Source organism: Heloderma suspectum, chromosome 2, assembly GCF_057233095.1.
Source record: "Heloderma suspectum isolate Gila_16-S chromosome 2, 16-S_ref, whole genome shotgun sequence".
NCBI lineage: Eukaryota > Metazoa > Chordata > Lepidosauria > Squamata > Helodermatidae > Heloderma > Heloderma suspectum.
Genome location: NC_139459.1, coordinates 35,312,103 through 35,336,370, shown reverse-complemented (window position 1 = coordinate 35,336,370; position 24,268 = coordinate 35,312,103). Strand labels below are relative to the sequence as shown.

Below are 24,268 nucleotides of genomic sequence, written 5' to 3'. Positions count from 1 at the left end.
GCCAAATCTGGCCTACCTGGGGTCCCAATTCAGCCATCCAAGGTTGAGCCCCAGACAGCCACACCTTCTTCCCCTTTCTCCCAATGGTCAATTATTTGTTCTTTTTCCAGCTTTTGCACCCCCCCCCCCCATTCTAGTAGGTTGAAATGGGCTTAGTCTAAAGCTTACTTACTGGAAACAAGAGCTTTAAGCTAAAATATGCTGGTTTTGGTATTTTGGCCCTGCCTCTTCTGTCTTTGGCTCAACTCACCACTGCAATGCAGACCCCAAGAGCTTCTCTGAAATTGTATCTAGACCTCAGACTGAAAAAGGTTCAGCACCCCTGCCTTATGCGGACTTATTCCCTGTGCACAACTCTCCTTCTGTTCATGGAGCAGTTAGGTTGTATTTTTCTCTCTAGCTGTAAACATCTATTCTGGAAGCGTGAAAATATTCAAAAAAGTTTTAAGTGGACTATTTTGTCTTGAACCTCAGACCTTAGCACCACCAAGTAATTGTTAAATGTTGTAAACTGCCCTGGAATCAAATTTGATGAATGACATGAATGACAGTATGTTTAAAATAAATAAATATCTAAGTTTGTGCTGGGCCGAAAATTTCTCCCACTTTTTTTCATCTATTCTCATTCAATCTGATAGAAAAGAAATTGCTTTTGAAAAGAAATTTGACAGAGAAGACCATTTCAGAGAAATTCCCATGGGTTGGATTCATGTTGCTTGAGCTTAACTTACTTAGGAGGTGGCTAGGAGTGTGTGTGCACGAGTGTCTTGTCTTCCATCATACCATCATCTCTCTGGCAGCCTGTAACCTCCTTAGCTTCCCACACTCCAATTAAAGCTCAGGGAAAGATGTCATGAGGTAATTCCTCACATAGGGCTTTTTCAGATCAAGAAGTGCAGCCAGCATGGGAGGCTGCAGAGCAGTGGAGAGATGTGTAATAGAAAGAAAACACACACACACACAGCACCCTTGTTGCCTTGCAGTGATTAGATAAGCTCAAAAACATCACAGATATGAATTATAGGACACCCCAAGAGTGAGATAGAACAATGGAAGTTTCTTTCATGGGAAAAGATAACTTTCAGGACCCCGGACGACAGATTTTGTCATAGCACTAGCTCTGTCTCTTTCCTGGAGTGGACACAACACTGCCCCCTCACACCTGCATCGTAGTGGATGCAAAATGGCGGTCATCCTTACAATATAGTTGATGCTGTTGCCACTTGCAGTGGCAGCACAAGCCCCCACAAAACCCTTATGAAAAAAGAAAGAAGTTGTGCTACACCCCCTGCCAATGGTGAGCCCTACCTGTGAGAAACGTTTGAGAATTTCTCCGCCCCATGGAGAAATTTGGTGAAATTGTCCTCCCATTTTCTCTGCCCACAAAGACAGTGGAGAATTTTGGGAGGCTATTTATGCACAGCTCTAATATAAATATCAACATCCAATGCAGAAGCAGGAGTGAGAACAAGCGATGGTTGTAGCAAGAAGCATTGTTTTCAAGGGTCCCTCTGGTCTGCTGCAAAGACTATCAACACAATCCTGTACATGTCTCCTATGCTCTGAGCACAATGGGACTTATTCCTAACCCAGTATACAGTTACAGCTTAGGCCTCCTTTCATATAACATCCAACTGCATCTTGCAACAAATACATTCCAATAAAATATGAAAGATTTCAAAGAGGCGGATACACCACAATGTAAATTCATTGGAACAGTTCTTCAAGTGTTAAATTATATGAGAGAAGGAAAAGATTATTAAATCAAAGGGCTACAAAGGCAGCTTTGTAACTTAGTCTTCTGGCAAACTGAATGCTGTTCTTCCCAGGAGATGGTGAAAATCTAAGTAACTGCACTGAATGAGTCAAAGCCAGAAGATCTGGCAATACTGCTATACTTTAACAAACAGCTATTTTTGAAAAATGTTAGGTAAGAAGTTTTGCTGATTTTTTTAATCCTTTCCTGTGCTGAAGGACATCTCAACTATCTTGGCATGTTAACACATCTAGTGCAATATCCATAAGCCCTGAAAAAAACTGTCTTCTCTTTGCTGAAATTTTGATTAAAATACTACAATATTTGTTCACTGAACATTTAACTGCTGTAACCTTCCAGAGTTATTATCTAGTGGAAGGCAAGTTTTTAAAATATGGCTTATCAGAATTGGAGGTTTATTCGCTTTATTCAGGAAGAGAATAAACAGCTGCTGTTGTAGGCAAGTTCACAAAAAAAAAGCTTTTATACTAAGACCAGTAGCTATGAGCTAAATGCATGTTTACACATTTGACAAAACGTTATTTATTTCTATATTGAAAATTATTCAGAATTCTGTCATTAATAGGGCAAGTCTTTCCTATGCTTTAACAAATGCTGTCACACTTCTTTTTTTGGACATGAAAGAAGCTAGTTTGAGAGAACTAGGGCACCAAGGACAAGCCCTCAGTAACATAGGTAAGTAAAAACATGACCTGACACAGTAACATCCTTTTTTATCTCACCTGAGGAGGTTACTTCTGTAAGACAAGTATGCAACTCTCATATTAGCCAGTAGCTGGTCCTAATAAAGGTACCACAGATTGTGGGAACATATACTGAACACAGAGGCACAACAGTCAGGGACCATAGAGTGAACTAACATATTCATCAGCAACACAAAGAAAGAGCTGCTTGTATTCTTCTGGGGACTTTCAGCCTAGTGGCAGAGACAGAGTTCAGTAAAAAAAAAGAAAAAAGAAAAAAAAGGCCACCCAGACTGGGTCCGGAAGGATAGATGCACCCACAATACAAGCTTTGGGCATATGGAATCAAGCCCAACAGGAGCAGAAAGGATTCCTAACAGCCCAATCCTGTGCATGTTTATTTGGGAGTAAGCCCATGGAGTTCAGTGAAGCTCAGGGCACAATCCTATGCATGTCTAGACAGGAAAAAAATCCTACAACTCCCAGCATGCACAGCCATTCATGCTGTCTGGTGCATGCTGGGAGCTGTAGGACTTCTTCCTGTCTAAACTTGCATGGGATTGCATCCTTACCTTCAGAAAAGCATGGGCAGCATTGAAGCCTTAGATCAATAGACTGGCAACCAAGACTTGTCCCCCCGCCCCCATCTCATGCCTTCATTTATTTTGTTCAGCCATCCATCCACTCCCATCTGTTTTTACTTCCTAATAGGTCACATGAGCAAGATTAGTAAAATCCTGAAAAACGTTGTTGCCAAAACGTTATTAAAACATACATTTTTGCTTTTTAGTGATTATGTTGTGCTTTAAGAACTGCGCTTTATCTACAAGAAAGCCATGAGAGAAGTGTCATTTTTATATCCAAGAGATCAAACTGAACCTGAACCAAAACCTGGAATGAACCTTTATTTTTTCCTGAACTGGAAAAAACAATAATCTTGATATTGGTTCCACATAAGGATTCAACAATGAAACACCTGATGTACTGCACTCACTGGGCTCATTCACACATAATGCTAAACCATGGTGCGGTTTGTAGAAATAAGAAATCTGGCTTGTCAATTGTGTCTGAACCCATCCCTGCAAACAAACCATGCTTGTTAACCAGCTACAAACCACAAATGGAAGCTATGGCTTGCTGTTGGCTTATAAAGTCTGGCTTGTTTAAATCATAGCTTTTCAAGGAGTCCGAACCCAACTCTGGTTTATTGCTGGTTTGTTTGAGCTGTTGTCCACCCTGAACAAGAGGTGTCTGCAAACAAAACTGCTCTGAAGGCCAGCAAAATGGGTGGGAGAAAAAGAAACCAGAATCAACGAGAACAAGCCGCAGTTTTCTCATCTTCAAGACAATTCAAAGCTAAAGCAACAAACCATGGCTAATAATATAAACCATGGCTTGGCTTAGGTGTGAACGCAAACACTGGCTCCACCAGAATGAGCACATAAAACCAGTGTCTGGATTTATATACTTTGGGTTTGTAAAGGAGTCTGTGTGCTGCCTTCAAAGGTTTGATCTGGTAACCCTTAGGTAGGGATTGGACTGGAGATCTGCTTCCCCTTTGTGACAGAGGCTTGATCAACACAAAAGTTACAGTACAGATAGGGATGTTGGAGGAATTCATTTGTGGGGTGGAGCTTGGTGAACTTTCAATGGTTCAACCCCCCAGACTCCAGTCTGACATGCACCAGCTAGCCCAAGTCGAGCCTGCTGGTGGATTTTCTGTTTTTCCACAGTGGCCCGGCAGTGGAGGCTGGCGGGTGAGACGGGAGCAGTGCTCCATCCTCCATTTTGTGCACAGCGGCAGGGCCACTGTGTGTGAGGCTTTTCTTCTCCCTCCTGGCCCTGAGGTCTTTCTGCACAAATGGCTGCTTCCTCCCTTCTCAGGACCTGGGAGGGGGAGAAGCAGCCATCTGATCATGGTGGCGTGGCAGCAGTGCCAGTGGGAACTCCCACTGCGCACAAACCCCTCGTGCTCTCCTCGCTGGTGTCTCCAAGGAGCGTGCGAAGGGTTTGCACATGGTAGCGGACATCCCTGACAGATGTCTGTCCAGCCTCATCTTGAATGCCTCCAGTGTGGGAGAGCTCACCACCTCCCTAGGTCATTGGCTCCATTGAGTTATTGCTCTAACAGTCAGGAAGTTTTTCCTGACGTTCAGCCAGAATCTGGCTTCCTGTAACTTGAGCCCATTATTCTGCACTCTGGGATGATCGAGAAGAGATCCTGGCCTTCTTCTCTGTGACAACCTTTCAAGTACTTGAAGAGTGCTATCATATCTCCCCCCCGTCTTCTCTTCTCAAGGCTAAACATGCCCAGTTCTTTCAGTCTCTCTTCATAGGGCTTTGTTTCCAGTCCCCTGATCATCTTTGTTGCCCTCTTCTGAACCCTCAACTGAAAAGATTACAGAAAGACAGGAATAGCAGTTACGGATTAAACAGGGCTCATTCAAATGAATAGGTATTAACACAAATCTTGATGGGAGAGGTGACAAACTTAAAGGTGTGCAGTGGACCTATCTGAAAGGTGGGAAGACAGCACTGCTGTCTACTGGAGTACCTCCCCCATGCTGCTATGCTCAGCCTCTCTAGGCGGCTGGTGTACTGTTAATGCATCTGAGGTGGCTAAGTGTTCAGAGTGCACAATGCAGCAGTCTACTAGCCTAGTCCAGGCCCTGAGAATGAGAGAGGTTAATGCAGCATCCGCCGGTGTCATTCCATGAGTGCCAATGACATTGCACTAGCAGAAACTAGGTTCCGAACTATGCGAAAGGGATCCAACTAAAGTTCCGCTTATGCAGCCACTTGTGCAAGAGGTTGCACAGCCACTTTCAGGAGTGGGCCATGTGCGCTGCTAGTGCATGCTCCACTAGCACAATACGTAACTGGTTGTGCCACTGAAAGATTTGATGGACCTCCGTTGGTGCTATTTGAGTTTGTGGAATGATACCACTGGATACTGTCCTAAGCGTGCAGGCTCTCCATGGCCCAGGAAGCCTGAAGGAGTCCTGCAGTCCAGGCAAAGGGGAGCAAAGAGTGAGGGGATAAGGCTCATTGGGGAAAGTCTTCCAATTCTGGGCTGCCTCTCTGGGGTTTTCTGCTTCCCAGGGGCTTAAAGATGATTTGAACAACCTAAGGCTGATCATTCTTTGTTTTCCTAGTCTTATTCAATCAGCTAAAAACATATAATCATGAAGTTGACTATCCAGTGACAGTTCTGTGATTTATTCAGTTCATCTCTTCCTCTTTAAAAAATAATTTGATTTGTTTTTTCACCTATTACACATGTCTCCGATTGTACAAATCGAACAGTACAAATAAATGAGCAATTCTTTGTTAATTACTTGTAATTTATTGTTTTCATGCATGCTTCAGAGTTGCTGATCGTTGCAACATTTTAATACCTATTAGCTTGCTCCATCTCACCATGTATGATTATAGATAATTTGCCTTACATTTAAATTTTCTCATATGAACTGGAACTGAACGGATTGGTTGTGCTGTGTGCCAAACTGGTTACTGAACTTTTGTTGGCTTGAACTGGAACCAAATTAGAACAACTTCAGTTGCATCTGAACCTGAAAAGAGCCAAAAATTGTAATGGTTGACTCCCTCGTAATATTATTTTTTTATCATTACATTTATATCCTGCCCTTTTCCCTCTTGCAAGGAACTCAAGGTTCCTCCTCCTCTCTATTTTATTCTCACATCAACCCTGTAAAGTAGGTTAGGCTCAGAGTTGCTAACAGGCCCAAAGTCACCTAGTAAGCTTCATGGCCAAGTGGGGACTAGAACCCAAATGTCGCATCCCAGTCCGACCCTCTATCCATTACAACACACTGGCTCACTCATATTATGATAGTTTGACAATATTTAATAAAATATGGATAAGTCAAAGAAAGGTCACAGATGACCTCTACTGCCCAATAATAGTGACTATAACACACTGCTTAAAATCCTAAGAATTTCAAACATCATTTTTGCTAAGAGGAAGTTTTAAATGGCTAGTTGTTACGAATACAAGAGCAATCCTATGGCTCCCATACAGTGTCTGGAAAGTCATAGGATGGTGCAGATCTCCTCCGCTGCCATAGAGAAAGCTACAATTGCAAAGGAGGTCTCAACAGTGACATCATAAGAGATGCTGGAGAGGGAGAAAAGGGGGCCTGCTGGTGCATGGAAAGGAGAGGGAGGAAGAGAGTTCAGGATCTGCAGGATTCTAAAAAGTCAGGTAAATGAGCAGAGAGAAAAGGAGGAACAGGAGGCATTTTCACCTCCGTCCTCTTCCCCCCTTCCCCACAGTGGCCCGGCAGTGGAGGCTGGCGGGTGAGACGGGAGCAGTGTCTTTCTGGCAGGGCACAGGATAGACAGAGAGCTCTTATCGTGGAGCCCTCTGTCGGTCAAGCAGCAAGCCCTCAGGATTGTGCTCTAAAACAGGGGTCCCCAACTCCTGGGCTGTGGACTGGTACCGGTCTGTGGCCTGTTAGCAACCGTGCCGCAGTAGGGGTGTGCAAAACCCCCTTACCTTGGGTCCACCGGGGGGGGGGGGGAGGCAATCCGTCCCTCCCCCCCGGAATCCTCGCTGGCCCTGGCCGGTTCCGCGGTGAGTCTGCGGAGCTGCGAACCGGCGGACTTCTGGCTGCTGGGACACAAATGGTGTCCACGTAACGGACACCATTTGCGCCCGTTCTTCAAGTAATAGGCTACGTAAATCTTTACATAGCCTATTACTGCAAAGAATAGGTACGCAAATGGTGTCCGCTACGCAGATGCCATTTGCGTCCCAGCGGCCGGAAGTCCGCCAGCGAAACCATTCCCCCCCCCCCCCCCTTCCATGGAAAAATTGTCTTCCACGAGACCGGTCCCTGGTGCCAAAAAGGTTGGGGACTGCGGCTCTAAAACTCTGAACTCCTCAATAACTACAGGACAAGTCAATATATTTCAGACACAAAACAAAAGACTAAGGGCACAATCCTATGTATGTTTAGACAGAAAGAAGTCCTACAACTCCCAGTATTTCCCCAGTCAGCATGCTGGCTGGGGGAATGCTGGGCATTGTAGGAATTTTTTCTGGCTAAACATACATAGGATTGTACTCTAAATTAGATTTACAGTTGTCTCAGACAGTTATCCCTACTAACGAAACACTCTTGGCTTTGAAAAATGTCCAACGAGGTCAAGGGGATAAGGGAACATGAAAACTCTTTTTGCAAATTATAGAAAACACTTAAGCAAGATGGTATCTTCTTTCTTGGCATCAGTTTATTTATTTTTACATGTTCCACAAAGCACCAACGAGGCCTGCCAATTAGTTATGTCGGTCAGTCCAGTTTTGCTAGAAGAGAATGATCATAATCGCTACCACTGCAACAAGAAAAATATATAAATATGCAGTACACTAGACGCTCACCTTGTCAGTCACTTTAAAAATAGTGTTCCCATTGTTTTTTGTAAGGCATGGTAAAGAGGCATATTATACTTGGGAGAAAAGACTCCCCACTACAGTAGTCTTGCCAGCTGGTAAGATAACAAGAGTGAATGAGTACACTATCATCAATCTTCTTCAGAACTAGATTCATCCTCCTGATCAGACAGCTCAGCAACAGGAAAACGCAGAATTGCAGCTACACCTGTCAGCTGCCCAAGCTGTTCCCCAGACACATGAAGACTAGAGAAGATGCGAACAGTGCCCATGTTGTCCCTCACGCTATCTACTAGCCGGACGTACCGACTGCGAGTAGCCACATCTTGATGCCTAAAAAGTTCATCGCTAATCAATAAGGTATCAACAGCCATGGCTTCATTGGCCTGTTCCACATGCTTGAGACCATAAAATGCTCTGTCAGGCTCATGTTGTAGCATCTTGTAGAAATCATCCAAGGCTTTGACTTCACCAGCTGCTTTAGTATCAGCAAGTCGACTAGTAACAGCTGGGTCACACAGAGCTTCTTTCAATGCGTATTTGTGTCCAGAGGAAGAGTGTACCTAAAGCAAGAAAAATAACAGAAAACACATTCTGACCATTTTGATAACTAGTTGGTTCTCTTTTGAAATTTGAACTCTTTGAAAACAGAGCAGTTTTTTTTTAATGCAAGAAAATAAGCAATGTAATGATTTCTTGCTAGGAAAGAAAAAATATTTACTAACCTCAAAAATTGTTATAGCCTTCAAAAAGGATTTCACGTTCAGCTGCATCCTCCTGTTTGAATTCTGCCCTAGCCCTGTCTTTGCTAAATATATCAAAACACAGTTCTCATTAAACAACTAGCTTTTTTGAACTGGATGTTTTAAGGATGCTCATACCATGAAGAAGAATTCACTATTTATGAACAGTCTGAAGGACTGTCATGTTAAGGACGCTTACTCTGCAGTAAGTCTCACTGAACCTAGTGCAACATACTTTGAGTAAACAAACACGGAATCAAGCTCCATACACTACTTCACAAACTCTATAACCATCCAAGAACAGTCCTTAACAGTATCTCCAATATTCGACCGCAATGGGATACAACCTCACTGGCTCCTTATCTTGGGAATTTGTTTCCAAAGTTCCAAGCATTTAAATGTTCCAGTCAGGCTTTTAATAACTGGGGATAAATAAAAGGGCTACTACAGGGTGTTTTATTTTTGTATTCCGTATAACCTAAGCCAGGATAAGTGGGTTTAACTAAAAGAAAACATATTGGTCATTGCTTAAAAGAGAGATACTCTCTGCTAACATTACAAAAAAATACTTTAGATATGTGAAATGAGAATGTCAATATTTAAGAATCTTAGGGAGCAATCCTATGGCCACTGGACAGCGGCTAGACGGCCATAGGATACATTGTTTTCTGGGAACTGAGGCAGCGTGGGACAGCCCTGTCCTCCACACTCGCAAGAGCAGCCCAGAGCAGCTCAAAAGGGGCGTGGCTGGGGGCGTTCCAGGGCGGGGAGAGCGTAAGTGCCTGTACCACACATCCTATGTGTTGTACAGCAGCCTCCTTCCCCACTGTCATCCCGCAGCTTGACAGCCGCAATCGGCTGTCTATCCAAAAAAGCAGGGCAGGAGATGCGTGGACGGAACAATCCCCTCAGTGCGTCTCCTGCCCTGCTTTGGATAGGCAGTCGCCTCCGAGTTCGGAGGCAGCCGCCTATCTAGATAGAATTGTTCCCTTAAACACTGGGGAAACTACACTGGTGTTAGATGCCTGCTTGCATTTTCCTTTCAAACATGGACAAGCTGTTAGAAACAACATTAAATAGAAGGTATGATGAATTTACATTCAAAACTCCACAGACTATTGTTTCCTTTTCAATGACCAATATTTATTTGGCCATACTTTAAAGCTATATTTTTTATTAATCTCATCACTTTTTATGCCAATAGCTGTAGCATGGGTTTGTAGGCTTACAAGTATATACAATTCCAGAGAAGGCTCATAAATACATAGACAGATTAATTTTCTAGTTCTTTCAATCAGTCTATAGACTAGGTAAGCTTCAAGTTATTTTAAAACTCTTATATCACAAAAAGGACGCAGGGTGAGTGATTACCTGTGTTACATGCTTACTCAGAAGCAAATCCCACTGAGTTCAATGGGGCTTACTCTCAAGTAAGTGTTCTATGTTCCTAAGTGGGTATCTACAGGCCTGCAGCCTGAACAGCAACAGGGGATTGGATTAGATCATCATCTGATGCTGAAGTCTATTAGAACATTAACTACTTTCCTTACATTTTCCCTTCTACTTGATTTGCAACTCAATTCTAAACATGTTTATTTAGAAGCAAGTCCCACAGAATTCAACAGACTTACTTTGAAGTATGCATGCTTAAGGACTGAAAACTTCAGAGGCAGGAACTCAATCCATCCAGCCTGAAATACTTGATACCTACCCTGACCAGGCTAAAATTTAAGTGTTTGAAAACAACAACAGTATGGCTCCAAAAGAGATAACATCTAAATGACTAAATACATTTATTTACAGGGGGGTAAATTACAGTGTGAATCATTTGAAAGTATTTGGATGCTATTCTGACTTATGTAACTGAATATATTAACATGGATACTAATTCTTATAAACTTTTTTTTGCTGCTTAGAGGTCTTTAATTGTTTTGTCAATTTGGACATAATGTATATATTACTATTTTGAAGCTATTTTGATAACTATATGTGAACCTAAATATTTATATACACCAATCGATTTAATCCAGGCTTCCCCACCCTGGCACCCTCTGGATGTGTTGGGGCTGCAACTCCCATAATTCCCAGCCAGCAGGTTATATAATCCATACCATTCCACTATACAAGGATTGTCCTTCCCTGGAATTTTACAGAATTCATTGCCTTGAATTTGGTTAGTATTTACCTGCAAGAACTTGGAGCGGTTCTCCATCAAGAGTTTGTTGTCCATCTTGACAGCCTGCTGGAACATGTAGTCGCAGAACTGCTCTCTCACGAAGCCCGGGCTTGCCACGAGGACACACTTGACCACGTCGAAGTTGATGTGGCGCTGGATGGCTTGCATCACCTGCTCGTAGAACCTCTCCAGGGCCCGGTCGTGCTGCGTGCAGTTGCCCCTCCGCTTGCGAGGAATGTTCACCTCGACCTTGGCGCGGGTCAGCGTCATGCTCGGGGTGACCAGGCAGACATGGGCCAGCCCTTCCTGCATCACCACGGCCGCCACGTCGGCGCTCCAGGCCGGGTCGCAGGCCTGCTCGATCCTCTCCAGCACCACGCTGTCCCACTGCTTCTTGGCCAGCGTGAACTGGCGGTTGGGCTCCAGCTCGATGGTGTGGTAGGCGCCCATCTTGACGTACTCGTTCTCCTGGATGTTGGTGCCCTTGACGCGCAGCTGGCACGCCTGCGAGTCGAAGTCGATGGTCTGCACGCAGAGCGTGAGCGTGGTGCGGACGCGGTTGCTGCCCACGCTGCCCGTGGCCGACTCCGTCTGCACCTTGCGGATGGTGGAGGCCCGCAGGCTGTCGCCCACCTGCAGCAGGTTGTAGGCGTGCCACATGTCCTCGGGCTCCTCGGGGATGAGCGTCACCTGCCCGGCGTTGTCTTTCTCGATGTCCTTCCGCACCAGCTTCATCCTGGCTGGGCGCGCTGGGGGCTCGCCAAGGCAGCCGGGCGCGCGTAAAGACGCGGGGCGCGCCTCGCCTCCCTCCCTCCTCAGGCCTCGTCTCCGGCCGGAGGGCCCGCGCGGCGCCAGCCACCAGGCCGCTCTGCTCCCGCTACCGGCCGCGGGGTGGCGGCGGGGCTCCGCGGCTCCCTCACGGCGAGGGGGGCCGTTCGGCTCGCTCGTCGCGGCGGCGGCGGCGCGAGGCTCCCCAACCGCGTCCCGGCATCACCAGCCGCTTCCGCGAGTCATTGCACTCAAACCTTCCCCACGCCGGACGCGCGGCCGGCTGGTGGGGGAAGGAGCCCGAGCCGGGAGACGGACTGAGGAAGAGGAGGAGTCGGGCAGCCTCAGGAGCGGGGAGGCTACACGTGACAGTGCTCGCGGGGAGGAGGAGTCGGGCCAGGCTGGCCTCGCACGTGACGGCGCACAAGGCAGGCGCTGGCTGGCTGAGCCCGTGCTGCCAGTCGGCCTCGAGCCGCGACTTGCGGGAGGAGGAGGAGGAGGGGCGAGTCTGCTCCCTTCGGCAGGAGGTGAGGGGGGAGGACGGGCGGTGCCATAAACGCCAGATCCTTTTCCCGGGAAGCTCGGTAGCGCGGGGAGAGGGGGACTGTAGGGTTGCGGCGCTAGTGAATTTCGCGTATTCCCGCCGGCGGTTGCAGCGACCTGGAGTTTGGGCTCCCCCAGGAGCGCTGCCCTCGTTTGCACCAACGTTGGAGGCCACCCATTGCAGTGTGCACGTTTATTCAATTCGCATTACGGTATTTCGCCCATCAGTGGAACGCTTGAACGTTTGTGTTGTCTAACACGGATAGAAAACAAAACACACACACACACACACACAAAGGCAGCCGTGTTGGCCATAAGAAAAACCCCACAGCCCGTCTGGTGGCGCCCAGCCAGGATGAAGCTGGTGCGGAAGGACGTAGAGAAAGACGACGACGGGCAGGTGACGCTCATCCCCGAGGATATGCGGCGCGCCTTTATGAGGCCGGTCCAAAGGCCACCAAAAGGTGCAAGCTTCGGAGGCCTCCAAATTTCCTCATCAGACAAGGTCTTACAAAGAGCAGGTGGGGGTGGGGAGACACTCGTCTATCTCGAGGGTCCTCGACTCGCCGCCGACCCGGAGTAAAAGGCTCATGTAGATGGGGCCCAGGAAGACTCTTCCCTGACACCCCCCCACCCCGCTCTTTATAACATCTTGCCTGATGAAAGAGATCTGGAGATCTCGAAAGCTTGCACAATTTTTTGTGATCATGGAGTTGGCCTAATAAAAGTATTACCGTATATGGATTGTAACATGGACAAGTTTGGTTTTTTGAACGCAGCCTGGTTTTCTTCAAGTTCCTGCTCTTCAACACAGGGCAAGGCCGGTAGTGGGGGTGGGGGGAATAGGACCACATTTGTAAGAAAATGATTCCAAAATAGACAGAGGACCTAGGTACCACACATCCTGCACAACTGCATCTCTCCAGCTATCAAAAATCCAGAGTTGGAGATGGTGCCGGGTCCAGTTTTTTGAGGGCCCTGGACAAAACATCCTCAATGGGCCCCCTCCCTCAGTGAACCTGCCTTCTCACCACTGTTGTCAGCACAGCAGCTGCCCTTGCTCCTCAGTCCTCGCCCTTTTGACTCATCATTGCTACTACGTGCTTGACAGGCAGACAGCCAGTCAGCAAGCAGGCGGAGGCATCTACGCTGGCACCTTCTCACCACAGCCATTGTCTGGGCCAGAGCAAGAGGTAGGTGAAGAAGCAGGTTGCAGTGGCACCTGGCATGGTTGGGCACCCATGGCATGTGCCCAACCATGCTTACCCCTGAAGCCAGCCCTGGTTGGAAATAAAGCATTTCTCTCGCTTAGTAACTGGATGCCTGTGATTGGAATACTTAGTTTCCAGTAACAGGGTTTTCTGCTACCTTTGCAGAATATATATTGAAGACCGAGAATCGCCTTTTTGACACCTTTTCAGTTTCTAAGCAGGTTATTATATCACCAGAATAGTGGAACGCCTTCCTAGCAATCCACAAACTGCCTTTATTTTCTGCCCATGGCTTCCTGATTCATCTGGCTGAAGCTAGTGGTGATTCAGTGCCCCTTACAGTTCTTTAAATGCAGATGAAACACTAAATTCTGCTGGCGTAGAAAACTTATAAACTGCAGTCAGGTTTGAGGGTAAACATGTTGAACATCTAGCCTTCCACAACTTTAGCAGTCTTACTGCTGTCTCAGTAAGTGGTGTTTTTTGCTCAAAGTTGTGTCTGATTGTGGTTTTAATTCCTCTCAGATCACTGCACCCTTGCAATGCAATAACAGTGCCAACATGATGCCAGAAAAATCTGTTACGGTGCAGAGACATGTGCATGGAAAAAATCTGGGAAAACTGTTCACTGTTTTAATGATCAACTGCACCGCATAATTGTACACACCTTGTTCCAAAATAACATCTGGTTGGGGACTTCTTTAAGGTATGCCATCATTTTTATAATTTCATGTGACAGCACCATGTTCGTCTATTTTATTCAGGCAGTCATCTGAAACGTTGTTTGAGGCAAAGATTGATACCATTCTACATGTATTGGAAGCCTTCTCTGGGTGTTGCGTAATGCCTGGAACTCGTTTGTACAAGCCTGCACTCACTGTGGAAGGCCAGGGCCAGTGTCAAGGGTAGGCATGGTTGGGCACCTACTGAGGGCCGATGTCCCACCTGGGGTCCACTGACAAGAGCCCTCTGGAGTTGCTCATACCATTGCAAGCTGCTTGTTCACCTGCCTCTCACTTTGGCCCGCACAACAGTGGTGGGGAGAAGGAAGAGCAGTAGATGCCACGGCCTCCTTGCTCCCTGGCTCTCTGCCTGCCAAGCAAGCAAGTGGTAGCAATGATGAGAAGGGGGAGGAGGAGCAATAGCAGCTGGTGACAATGCTGGTGGGAAAGGAGACTCACTGAGGGAGGGGCCCCATTGAGGGTGCCTTGCCCAAGGGCCCTCAAAAACCAGAGCTGGTACTCTGGAACGCCTTATCCAGGTACTATGTAGCAAGGGCAATGTTTTGGGCACTTTTTCTATGCGTTACGGAACCAGCTAGATGACTTCTCTTACCTACATTGTTCTAACATGCTAAAGCAGGGGTGGGCAACTTACGGCCCTCCAAATGTTTTGGCTTACAACTCCTATCACTACTGGTTATGCTGGCAAGGGCTGATGAAAGTTCTAGGCCAAACATCTGGAGAGTCTGCCGGGGTCTGTTTACCCACATTTACTGGAAGCCTTACTCAGGTGCTGAATAATCAAGGGAATGCACTGGGCGCCGCACATTCACTGTGGTTGGAGGTGTGGGGCTCTACACTTATTCCTTAGACTCCATGCAATACTCCATCCACAGTAGGTTCCACGAGTGTGCATGCACAGTGTGTCTCCCATAAAAAACAGCCCCAGAAGTAATTTGTAGGCCCAGCAAGAGAACATGTCTGGATACACACATAGAATCATAGAATAGTAGGGTTGGAAAGGGCCTATAAGACCATCGAGTCCAACCCCCTGCTCAGTGGAGGAATCTAAGTCAAAGCATCCCTGACAGATGGCTGTCCAGCTTCATCTTGAATGCCTCCAGTGTGGGAGAGCCCACCACATCCCTCGGTCATTGGTTCCATTGATGTATTGCTCTAACAGTCAGGAAGTTTTTCCTGATGTTCAGCCGGAATCTAGCTTCCTGTAACTTGAGCCCATTATTCCGTGTCCTGCACTTTGGGATGATCGAGAAGAGATCCTGGCCTTCCTCTCTGGGACAACCTTTCAAGTACTTTCAAGCTATCATATCTCCCCTCAGTCTACTCTTCTCAAGGCTAAACATGCCCAGTTCTTTCAGTCTGTCCTCAGAGGACTTTTTTTCCAGTCCCCTGATCATCTTCGTTGCCCTCCTCTGAACCCTGTCCAGAGTGTCTGCATCCTTCTTAAAGTGTGGTGCTCCCTACAAGAAGGGAATAGGATAGGGCAGGCTGTCACCTCCAAGGGTCAGATTCCACACCACAGGGGTGGTGTAAAGGGAGCACAGAGCCTCCTTTTTGCCAAGGAATGTGGCAGGCCTTTGAGTCGTTCATTGGGGATAAGGGATGGGGCTGAACTACTTGTGATAACTGAGATGCAGAGGGAGAGGCTGTTATGAAGCCCCCCAATATGAAACATTAGTGAATGGACCCAGCTTCACACAGTTTGAAGTAGCCCTTAGGTTGATACAGTAAAACCTTCAAGCAAAGGTACACTTCAAAGCTATGGACTGGTTAGGGAAGTCTGACGGAAGATAGTACTGCAGGCTTCAAACACACCGACCCATTAAAATTAATGTGGTGGTGGTGTTTTTTTTTAAAAAAAATAATCCAGAGGTTCACACCCCTAGGGTCCCTTAGTAAGCATGCAAATTTCAGGTGTTTAGGTTTCACAGTCTTGGTATTACGGCGCTGACAGACAGACACACATCCTCTTTTATTATAGATTTTGCATGGGTTGGAACAGCTCTTAGTTTGATACAGCAAACCTTTCAGCCAAACATATGCATAGAGATGCTGGAGAAATTTGAGACTGACTAAAATGAGCTTGGACACAGGGATGCAAATGGCGGCCGCCGTAGCTGTCGCCATTTGTGCCCCTGTCATTTGCCATGATAGGCTGCGTATATATTTACGTAGCCTATCACAGCCTCCGCAGGGACACAAATGGTGTCCCTGCGTTAGCCATGATAGCCTATGTAATTATTTACGTAGCCTATCATGGTGATAATGAAGAAGCGAATGGCGGCCGCATCTGCGGCCGCCATTCTCAGAGCAGCGCGAACGGCACCAGGTAAGCGTCCCATTTCGCGCGCCTTTCACGGGGCGGGGGGCTTCGTTCCGCCACAGATTTTGGGGGGCCAAATGCACTGGCATTTGGCCTCACCGAGATCCGTGGTGGAATTCTCTGACATCCCTGTGGATTTCGAGGAATCCAACCTGCGGAATCTGTTGCAGAGCAACCCCCTCAGGCCACGCGGAGTCCATGAACTTTCAGATGATTTTTTTACTTTCCCGAAATTTACTCATACAAATCCGTAGAAAAATACATACGTTTCTGCTAAGGAAATGCTGAATGGAATGGAGGCAATACACTAAATGTTACGTACTGGGGTAAATTATGTAAATATTTACATAATTATTTGCATATTTCTCCACACGACAAAAAAAAAGATTCGCATCTGTCTGTGGGCGGATGACAGAAAGATGCCTGACAATCTGCAAAACACAGATGGAGCAGATTATACACAGTCTGTACATCCCTACTTATGTAGCAGTCAGAGTTGGACACATTGTGCCCACCCTGTTGTGAGCAGGAATGTCAGAGAAATCCGCCACGGATCCCACGGAGGCTGAATTCCAGTGAATTCAGCCCCTCGGAATCCATGGCGGAACAGAGCAACCCGCCCCACCACCCCATGAAAGCCCCGCAAAACGGAGCCTACCTGGCTGTGGCTCTGGCAGCGGCAGCTGCGGCGGTGGCGGCTCTGGCTTCTGCCGGGCTGCGGCCGCAAATGGCCGCTACAATGGCTGCCATTTGCGCCCCTTTGCTGAGCTGTGATAGGCTACGTAAATATTTACTCCATTTGCGTCCCCGCTCTTTGCCGTGATAGGCTATGTAAATATTTATGTAGCCTATCACATCTCAGCGAAGGGATGCAAATGGCGGCCGCTACGCTGGCTGCCATTTGCGTTCGCAGACCTGCCGCAGCTGGATGTCTGGCTGTGGATGCACCTGGCTGGCGGCTCCGCAGAGTCGCCGCGAAGTGGAGCCGGCCAGGGAGGATTCCGGAGGGAGGGACGGAGCGCCCCCCTCCACCGCGGATGCCACTTACGAAACAGGTAAGTGGTTTCGTACATCCCTAGTTGTGAGTGAAGCCATGCCCGCTGGCATGTCCCCTGCTGCAGTGCACTCCTACAGCTCCATAAGGGAGCGGTCTGTGCACTCCATTCCACTGAGGAGGGGCTGCCCCAAAGCAAGGGGGAGTGGGCAGGTATATACTTCTGTCCCTCTGCCTAGTAATCTCCCCATGCTTCAAATCATATGGACTGCAGGGCTTTGAACCGTATGGATTCCCTAATCGGTTATGTGCTGATTAGGGAGGTCTGCCCCTAGTGACTTAAGGTGTTACTACAGGCTTTAACCACCTATAATTAAAATTAATGCATTTTAAAAAAACAAAAATGCGTACCTTAACTTGGGGTTAAGGTACACATCCCTAAGTTCCCCTTAGTATGCATTCCAAGTTTCAGGTGACTAAGTTCTATGGTCTTGGTACTATGGCACTGACAGACGGATGGAGGAGAGGGAAGAGAGAAAGGATGTCCTCAGCAAATCATCAAGGAAGTGGAAGTAGGATCAATGTCATTACACTTGGTACCAAACCACCCCCTGGGAAACCTCCAGAGCCTTGGCAGCCAACAGCTGAGTTCAAGAGAGCCAGCATCTGATCATTCAGTGTGCATGCACAGTCATAGGGCTCTCATAGGAGGAAGGAGTCAGCACTAACATCCCTCTTTCTCGGTCCCTGTCCTTCTGTAATTGTAAGCATGCACAATGGGCCATTTTATGCCATAGATCACCTGTGTACAACTACGTGATGTGTCTTTGGGAGTGGGAACCCACTATTAAAGCTTAAAGCATTCTACAAGCTGTGGTGGAGGGGGGTGAAGCACATGAGCATAATGAACAACCAGTTCTGTACAGGAATGGAGTTTAGCAGGTAGAACTGTTCTCTTACATACCGCATGTATAAAATCAGCACACAGTTTTTTGGGTTAAATAGTTAAGTGCAGTGGATAGTCTCCAGTAACTCATAACGTACAAAATCCCTCATCTCTTCCCTGTACTGTTGGCAGCTGGATCATCCTATGAATAATCTACATAACAAATTCCAAAGTCAATGAGACCAAGGCTGAAATCCTATACCCACTTATCTGGGAGTAAGCCCCAATCCTATATCCATTTACTTGGGAGCAAGCCCCACAACTCAATGAGATGTCCTTCTGAGTAAATACATATAGGATTGCACTGTTAGGTTACAGTCTTAAGAACATAAGAAGAGCCATGTTGGGTCAGACCAAGGTCCATCTAGTCAAGCATTCTGTTCACAAAGTGGCCAACCAGCTGCCCAAGGAAAACCCACAAGCAGGACATGAGTGTGCAACAGCACCCTCCCACCCATGTTCCCCAGCAACTGGTATACATAGGCTCACTGCCTCTGATACTGCAGGTAGCATAGAGCCATCAGGACTAGTAGCCACTGATAGACTTCTCCGGGAATTTGTCTAACCCCTTTTAAAGCCATCCAAATTGGTGGCCATCACTACATTTTGTGGAAGTGAATTCCATAGGTTAACTATGCACTGTGTGAAGAAGGACTTCTTTTTTTCTGTCCTGAATCTCCCACCAATCAGCTTCATGGGATGACCCTGGGTTCTAATATCATGAGAGAGGGAGAAAAATGTCTCTCTATCCACTTTCTCCACAGCAGGATTAATTTTGTACACCTCTATCATATCTGCCCTTACCTTTTTTATAAGCTAAATCTTGGGCACACTTACTTGGGAGTAAGCCTTAATGAACTCAGTAGGGTTTACTTCCAAGTAAATACATACAGTCTTGAGCTGTGTGATTGCAAACCTTCACTTGCTTACAAGGGAGTTCCTTACACAAGTCAGATCAGACAGCAAGTCAGCAATCTTATGCACACATACCTGGGAGAAAGTCCCATTGCTTTCAGCAGGGCTTACTGCAGAGTAAATATGCACGGAAGGATTGCGCTGTTATTTTCCAGATAAAGATGACCAAAATAAGGTGCTGTTCTATGACTGCAAGAACAGTCTGGCATAGTTTATTGATAAAGTCCGAGTTAAATTCTTGGAACTATTGTGGAATTTTCAGTTCCTTGCTTTAACGCTGGGTGTCAAATCCCTTTCAGTCCCAAGGGCTGAAATCAGTTTCGGAGATGCTCGTGTGGGCTGAATTCCAATGTAGGTGGGCCTAAGACAAAACAGACACCGCCAAAATTTTGGTGTCAATGCCTATTTATTTATTTATTTATTGCATTTATACCCCGCCTTTTTTCCTCTTGCAAGGAACCCAAGGCGGCTTACATTATCCTCCTCCTCTCCATTTCATCCTCACAACAACAACCCTGTGAGGTGGGTTGGGCTGAGAGTCTGTGACTGGCTCAAAGTCACCCAGTGAGCTTCCATGGCCGAGTGGGGACTAGAACCTGGATCTCCCAGCTCCTAGTCCAACACTCTTGCCACTACACCACACTGGCTCCTAAGCCTTAGGAGAGGCATTTCAACGGTTTAGTAGGGATGGTGGAGAGTTCCGCCATGGACTCCAATGATGCCGGATTCTAAAGATTCTAAACTCCCCCTGGAGTCCGTGGCGGAACAGACCACTCCCCTCCGCCACCCCGCAAAATTCTCCCTGGATGGACCCTACCTGCCGCCGGCTGCTCCGGTCTGCTGCCGCAAATGGCGTCTGGCATAGGGGACGCCATTTGCATCCCTGCTTTAGCTGTGATAGGCTACGTAAATATTTACATAGCCTATCACGGCTAAAGCAGGGACGCAAATGGTGTAGCGGATGCCATTTGCGTCCCTGCTCTTTGCCGTGATAGGCTATGTAAAGATTTATATAGCCTATCACGGCTAAAGCAGGGACACAAATGGCGTCCCCTATGCGGGATGTCATTTGCAGCCGCAGCCCGGCAGCGGAGGGAAGTCTGGCTGCGGATGGGCCCGGCCAGCGGCTCTGCGAACTCTCTGCGGACTCCCTGCAGAGCGGAGTCAGCCAGGGAGGATTCCGGGGGGAGGGACGGATTGCCTCCGCCCCCCGCGGATGCCCTGGATCGGATAAGTTGATTTCGTACACCTGTACTGTTTAGAATGGGGGAAGGGGAACTGCACAGAAGCCAGAAAACCACCAAATGATTGGCAGTTGGGAAGAAGAGGAAAATGGCCCTCTGGGGAACACCAGAGGGCTGGATTGAAACTCCAGCAGTGGAGGCTAGTGGCTCCGATGTCAGTGGGGCTGTAAATCTGCTCTGGGTTTCAGTCAGAACTCTACGGGAGCTATCCAAGGTGCTGGACCCAATCCCCCAAACAAGGGCAGCACTGTGGATAGCTCCTGTAGAGTTCTGATTAGAGCTGTGCACAAATGGCCTCTCAAAATTCTCCAGCCTATTTGTGGGCAGAGAAATGGGGGGGGGGGAATTTCACCAAATTTCTCCTAGGGGAGGAGATGTTCTCCAACAGTTTCTCACAGTTAGGGGTGTACGAAGTACTTACCCCGTTCCGGTCCAGGGGCATCCGCAGGCTGGCTCCGCTGTGTGGGGAGTCTGCGGAGCTGCCAGCCAGCTCCAGCTGCGGCTGAACTTCCGGCCACAGCCGGTCTGTGGACGCAAATGGCGTCCAGCGTAGGGGACACCATTTGTGTCCCTGCCGTTGGCGGTGATTGGCTACATAAATATTTACGTGGCCTATTACAGCTAAAGCAGGGACGTAAATGGTATAGCGGATGCCATGTGTCCCTGCTCTTTGCCATGATAGGCTATGTAAAGAATTATGTAGCCAATCACGACCAACGGCAGGGACACAAATGGCATCCATTATGCCATTTACGTCCCTACTCTTTGCCGTGATAGGCTATGTAAATATTTATGTAGCCAATCACAGCCAATGGCAGGGATGCAAATGGCGTCCCCTATGCCGGATGCTATTTTGTTCTGCAGCCCGGCAGCGGAAGGAAGATGGCGGCCCAGACCAGCTGCCATCAGGTAGGTTCCATCCCGGGGGGGATTTTGGGGGGTGGCGGGAGGGTAGTCCGTTCTGCCACGTACTCTGGGGCGCTGGATTCCAAAGAATCCAGCCTCATTGGAGTCTGTGGCAGATTTCTCCGCCATCCCTACTCACAGATTGGAAACACTATTGGCAGGGGTTGTAGCCCATGTTCTTTCTTTTTTCCTAAGGGTCTTTGGTTCACTGCAGTGCTTCTGTAGGTGGCAACAGCATCACCTGTGATGAGGCTTCTACTTTTTTGAGGCAGAATTTTGAATTTCTTTTTGTGGTATTTTTGAGCTTACCTAATCGTTGCGAGGTGGCCAAGGGTGCTGTGTGTGTTTTCCCTTTCTATTATACATCTTTCCATTGCTCTGCGCCTCCCAGGCCACCTGCACTTTCTGAACTGAAAAAGCCCCATGGGAGGGATTGCCTCATGATGTCTTCCTCATGACAGATTTAACTGAAGTGCAGGAAGCTGAGGAGGCTACAGGCTGCCACAGAGATTACTGTCAATGACAGTCAGAACACCCAGGAACACTCCTCAGCCACCTCACAAGTAAAGTCAGCACAAGAACCCCAAACCCAGCCCATGAGAATTTCTCCGAAATTTATCCTCCTTTGAATTTCTTTTAGAAAGCAATTTCTTTTCTATCAAATTGAATGAGAATGGTTGGAAATAGGTGGCTATTCTGCACTGTAAGTAACTGACCTAATTTATATCCTGAAAAGATCTTCCTTTTTAATGGCAAGTGTGTTGCAGTCGTCAGCAAAGGAATTCAGTTGATTCTTGTGCAAGGCACAGAAAGCAATTAGGAAACAATTTTATGTAAACTTTGGCTTATTTCTCAAGCAAACCAGTTATGCAAAAAGGATGCAATGGAGGAATCAGTAGAAAACAATAATCCACATAATATGCTAGTATTATGTTTACTATACAACTACTTGTGTTTACTACAACTCCATTTTCAGTTACAACAATGTTTGAACACGAGACACCACAATGTGATCACGAAACGCCTTTTTCTTTTAAGGGATGGTAAGATCTATTGTAACCTCAAAAAACATACAGTGAGGCTGTTCACACAACATGCTAACCCACACTCAGTGGTTGAGTGTGGGTTGTTTTGAACCATGGGTTGTTTGTTGAACCATGGGTTAGTGTGTTGTCTGAACTAGGGATGTATGAAACACTTACCTGGTTTCATCTAGGGACATCCGCGGACTCCGTCCCTCCCCCTGAAATTCTCCCTGGCCGGGTCCGCTCTGCGGCGACTCTGCGGAGCTGCCGGTTGGGGCCGCCCGCAGCCGAACATCTGGCCACTGGGCTAGGGATGGCAGAGAATTCCGTCACGGATCTCGGTGAGGTCGAATGCCAGTGCATTCAGCCCCCCGAACTCCGTGGTGGAACGGCCTGCCACCCCCCCGCGGATCCCCCCGGGATGAGACTTACCTGGGGCGGATCTTCTGGGCGGTGGCGGCTCCAGCGGCAGCTCCGGCGGCCGGTCTTCCGACGGGCTGCCGCCGCTGCCATTTCCAGTGTTAAAAAAAAAAAAAGATGTGATAGGCTATGTAAAGATTTACATAGCCTATCATGGCTAGGTTAAAAAAAAACACAAAATGACGTGATAGGCTACGTAAATCTTTACGTAGCCTATCACGTCTGACTTTAAAAAAACAACAACAACGTGCGTATGCAAATGGTGGCGGCTACGGCCGCCGATATTTACGTTCCTTATTTTGGCCCATCTTAGTCTACGTAAATATTTACGTAGACTAAGATGGGCCAAAATAAGGAACGCAAATGGCAGCGGCTGTAGCCGCCGCCATTTGCGTACGCGCGTTTTTGTTTTTGTTAAAGTGAGACGTGATAGGCTACGTAAAGATTTACGTAGCCTATCACGGCTGACTACAGGGATGCAAATGGCGGCGGCTATGGCCGCCGCCATTTGCGTCCCTGCTAGCCAGTGGCCGGATGTCCGGCTGCTGGCGGAGCCGGCCGGCAGCTCCACGGAATCCCTGCAGAGCGGAGCCGGCCGGCGAGGATTCCAGGGGGAGGGACGGAGTGCCTCCCTCCCCCAGCGGAACCAGGTAAGGCCAATTTCGTACATCCCTACACTGGGCTGTGCAGGGACGCAAATGGCGGCCGCCGTAGCCGCCACCATTTGCATCCCTGTCTTTTGCCATGATAGGCTACATATATATTTACGTAGCCTATCACGGCAAAAAAAAAAAAAAAAAATGGAACACAAATGGTGGTGGCTACGGCGGCCACCATTTGCATTCCTGTTTTTTTGCCGTGATAGGCTACGTAAATATTACGTAGCTTATCATGGCCTCCGCAGGGACGCAAATGGCGTCCCTGCGTTAGCCATGATAGGCTACATAAGTATTTATGTAGCCTATCATGGCAATAATGAAGAAGCGAATGGCAGGTGCAGACACGGCCGCCATTCGCAAAGCAGCGCGAATGGCACCAGGTAGGTGCCCTGTTTCGCGTGCCTTTCGCGGGGTGGTGGGGCGGGGGGCTTCATTCTGCCATGGATTTCGGGGGGCCGAATGCACTGGCATTCAGCCTCACTGAGATCCATGGAGGAATTCTCCAACATCCCTAGTCTGAACGCAGCACATTTTCTGCAGGGTGGGTTATTGTATTGCCTGAACACAGCCAGGGTGGCTTATTAAGCATGCAGTGTGGCTTGTTCACGATCCTGAACAACCCAACAAAAAACAAGGTAGCTTGTTTGAGAAAAAAAGCCACACTGCCCTGGCTGCATTCAGACAACATGATAAATCACGCTTCATCAAACAACCCATGGGTTCAAAACAACCCACGCTCAACCACTGTGTGTAGCTTAGCGTGTTGTGTGAACAGC

At 47.6% G+C, this 24,268-nt stretch overlaps 2 protein-coding genes across 5 annotated transcripts in view; both read right to left on the bottom strand.

Moving 5' to 3' along the window:
- Positions 1-24,268, bottom strand: part of ITGA1 (integrin subunit alpha 1) — a 165,838-nt gene that overhangs the window by 137,828 nt on the left and 3,742 nt on the right. Inside the window, exon 1 of one of the 3 annotated variants that reach the window (XM_084833195.1) lies at positions 5,910-5,995. The exons of the other annotated variants lie outside the window; for them this stretch is intronic. Within the exon in view, the coding sequence (XP_084689321.1) occupies positions 5,910-5,925 (16 nt within the window). The 5' untranslated portion in view covers positions 5,926-5,995. Of the gene's footprint in view, positions 1-5,909; positions 5,996-24,268 lie in introns of those variants that run through there. 3 annotated transcript variants of the gene reach the window in all.
- PELO (pelota mRNA surveillance and ribosome rescue factor) lies at positions 3,351-12,019 on the bottom strand. 2 transcript variants are annotated; one of them, XR_014787582.1, is made up of 3 exons: positions 10,805-12,019; positions 7,865-8,439; positions 3,351-6,032 (listed from the first exon to the last, which is right to left on the bottom strand). XR_014787582.1 is itself a non-coding variant. In XM_084833196.1 (2 exons), exons 1-2 carry the CDS (start codon positions 11,528-11,530, stop codon positions 8,008-8,010), a joined length of 1,158 nt encoding a protein of 385 aa, XP_084689322.1. In that variant the 5' UTR covers positions 11,531-11,940; the 3' UTR covers positions 5,793-8,007. The 2 variants fall into 2 exon arrangements, 1 of the variants encoding a protein (XP_084689322.1); XM_084833196.1 differs by having other exon boundaries at positions 5,793-8,439; positions 10,805-11,940.

Excerpts from the sequence above, each read along its gene's own strand:
- PELO (XM_084833196.1), bottom strand. The coding sequence starts at position 11,530 with ATGAAGCTGGTGCGGAAGGACATCGAGAAAGACAACGCCGGGCAGGTG. Across the intron at positions 8,440-10,804 it reads ACCGCTCCAAGTTCTTGCAG|GTACACTCTTCCTCTGGACA; the intron begins GTAAATACTAAC and ends TTCTTGCTTTAG.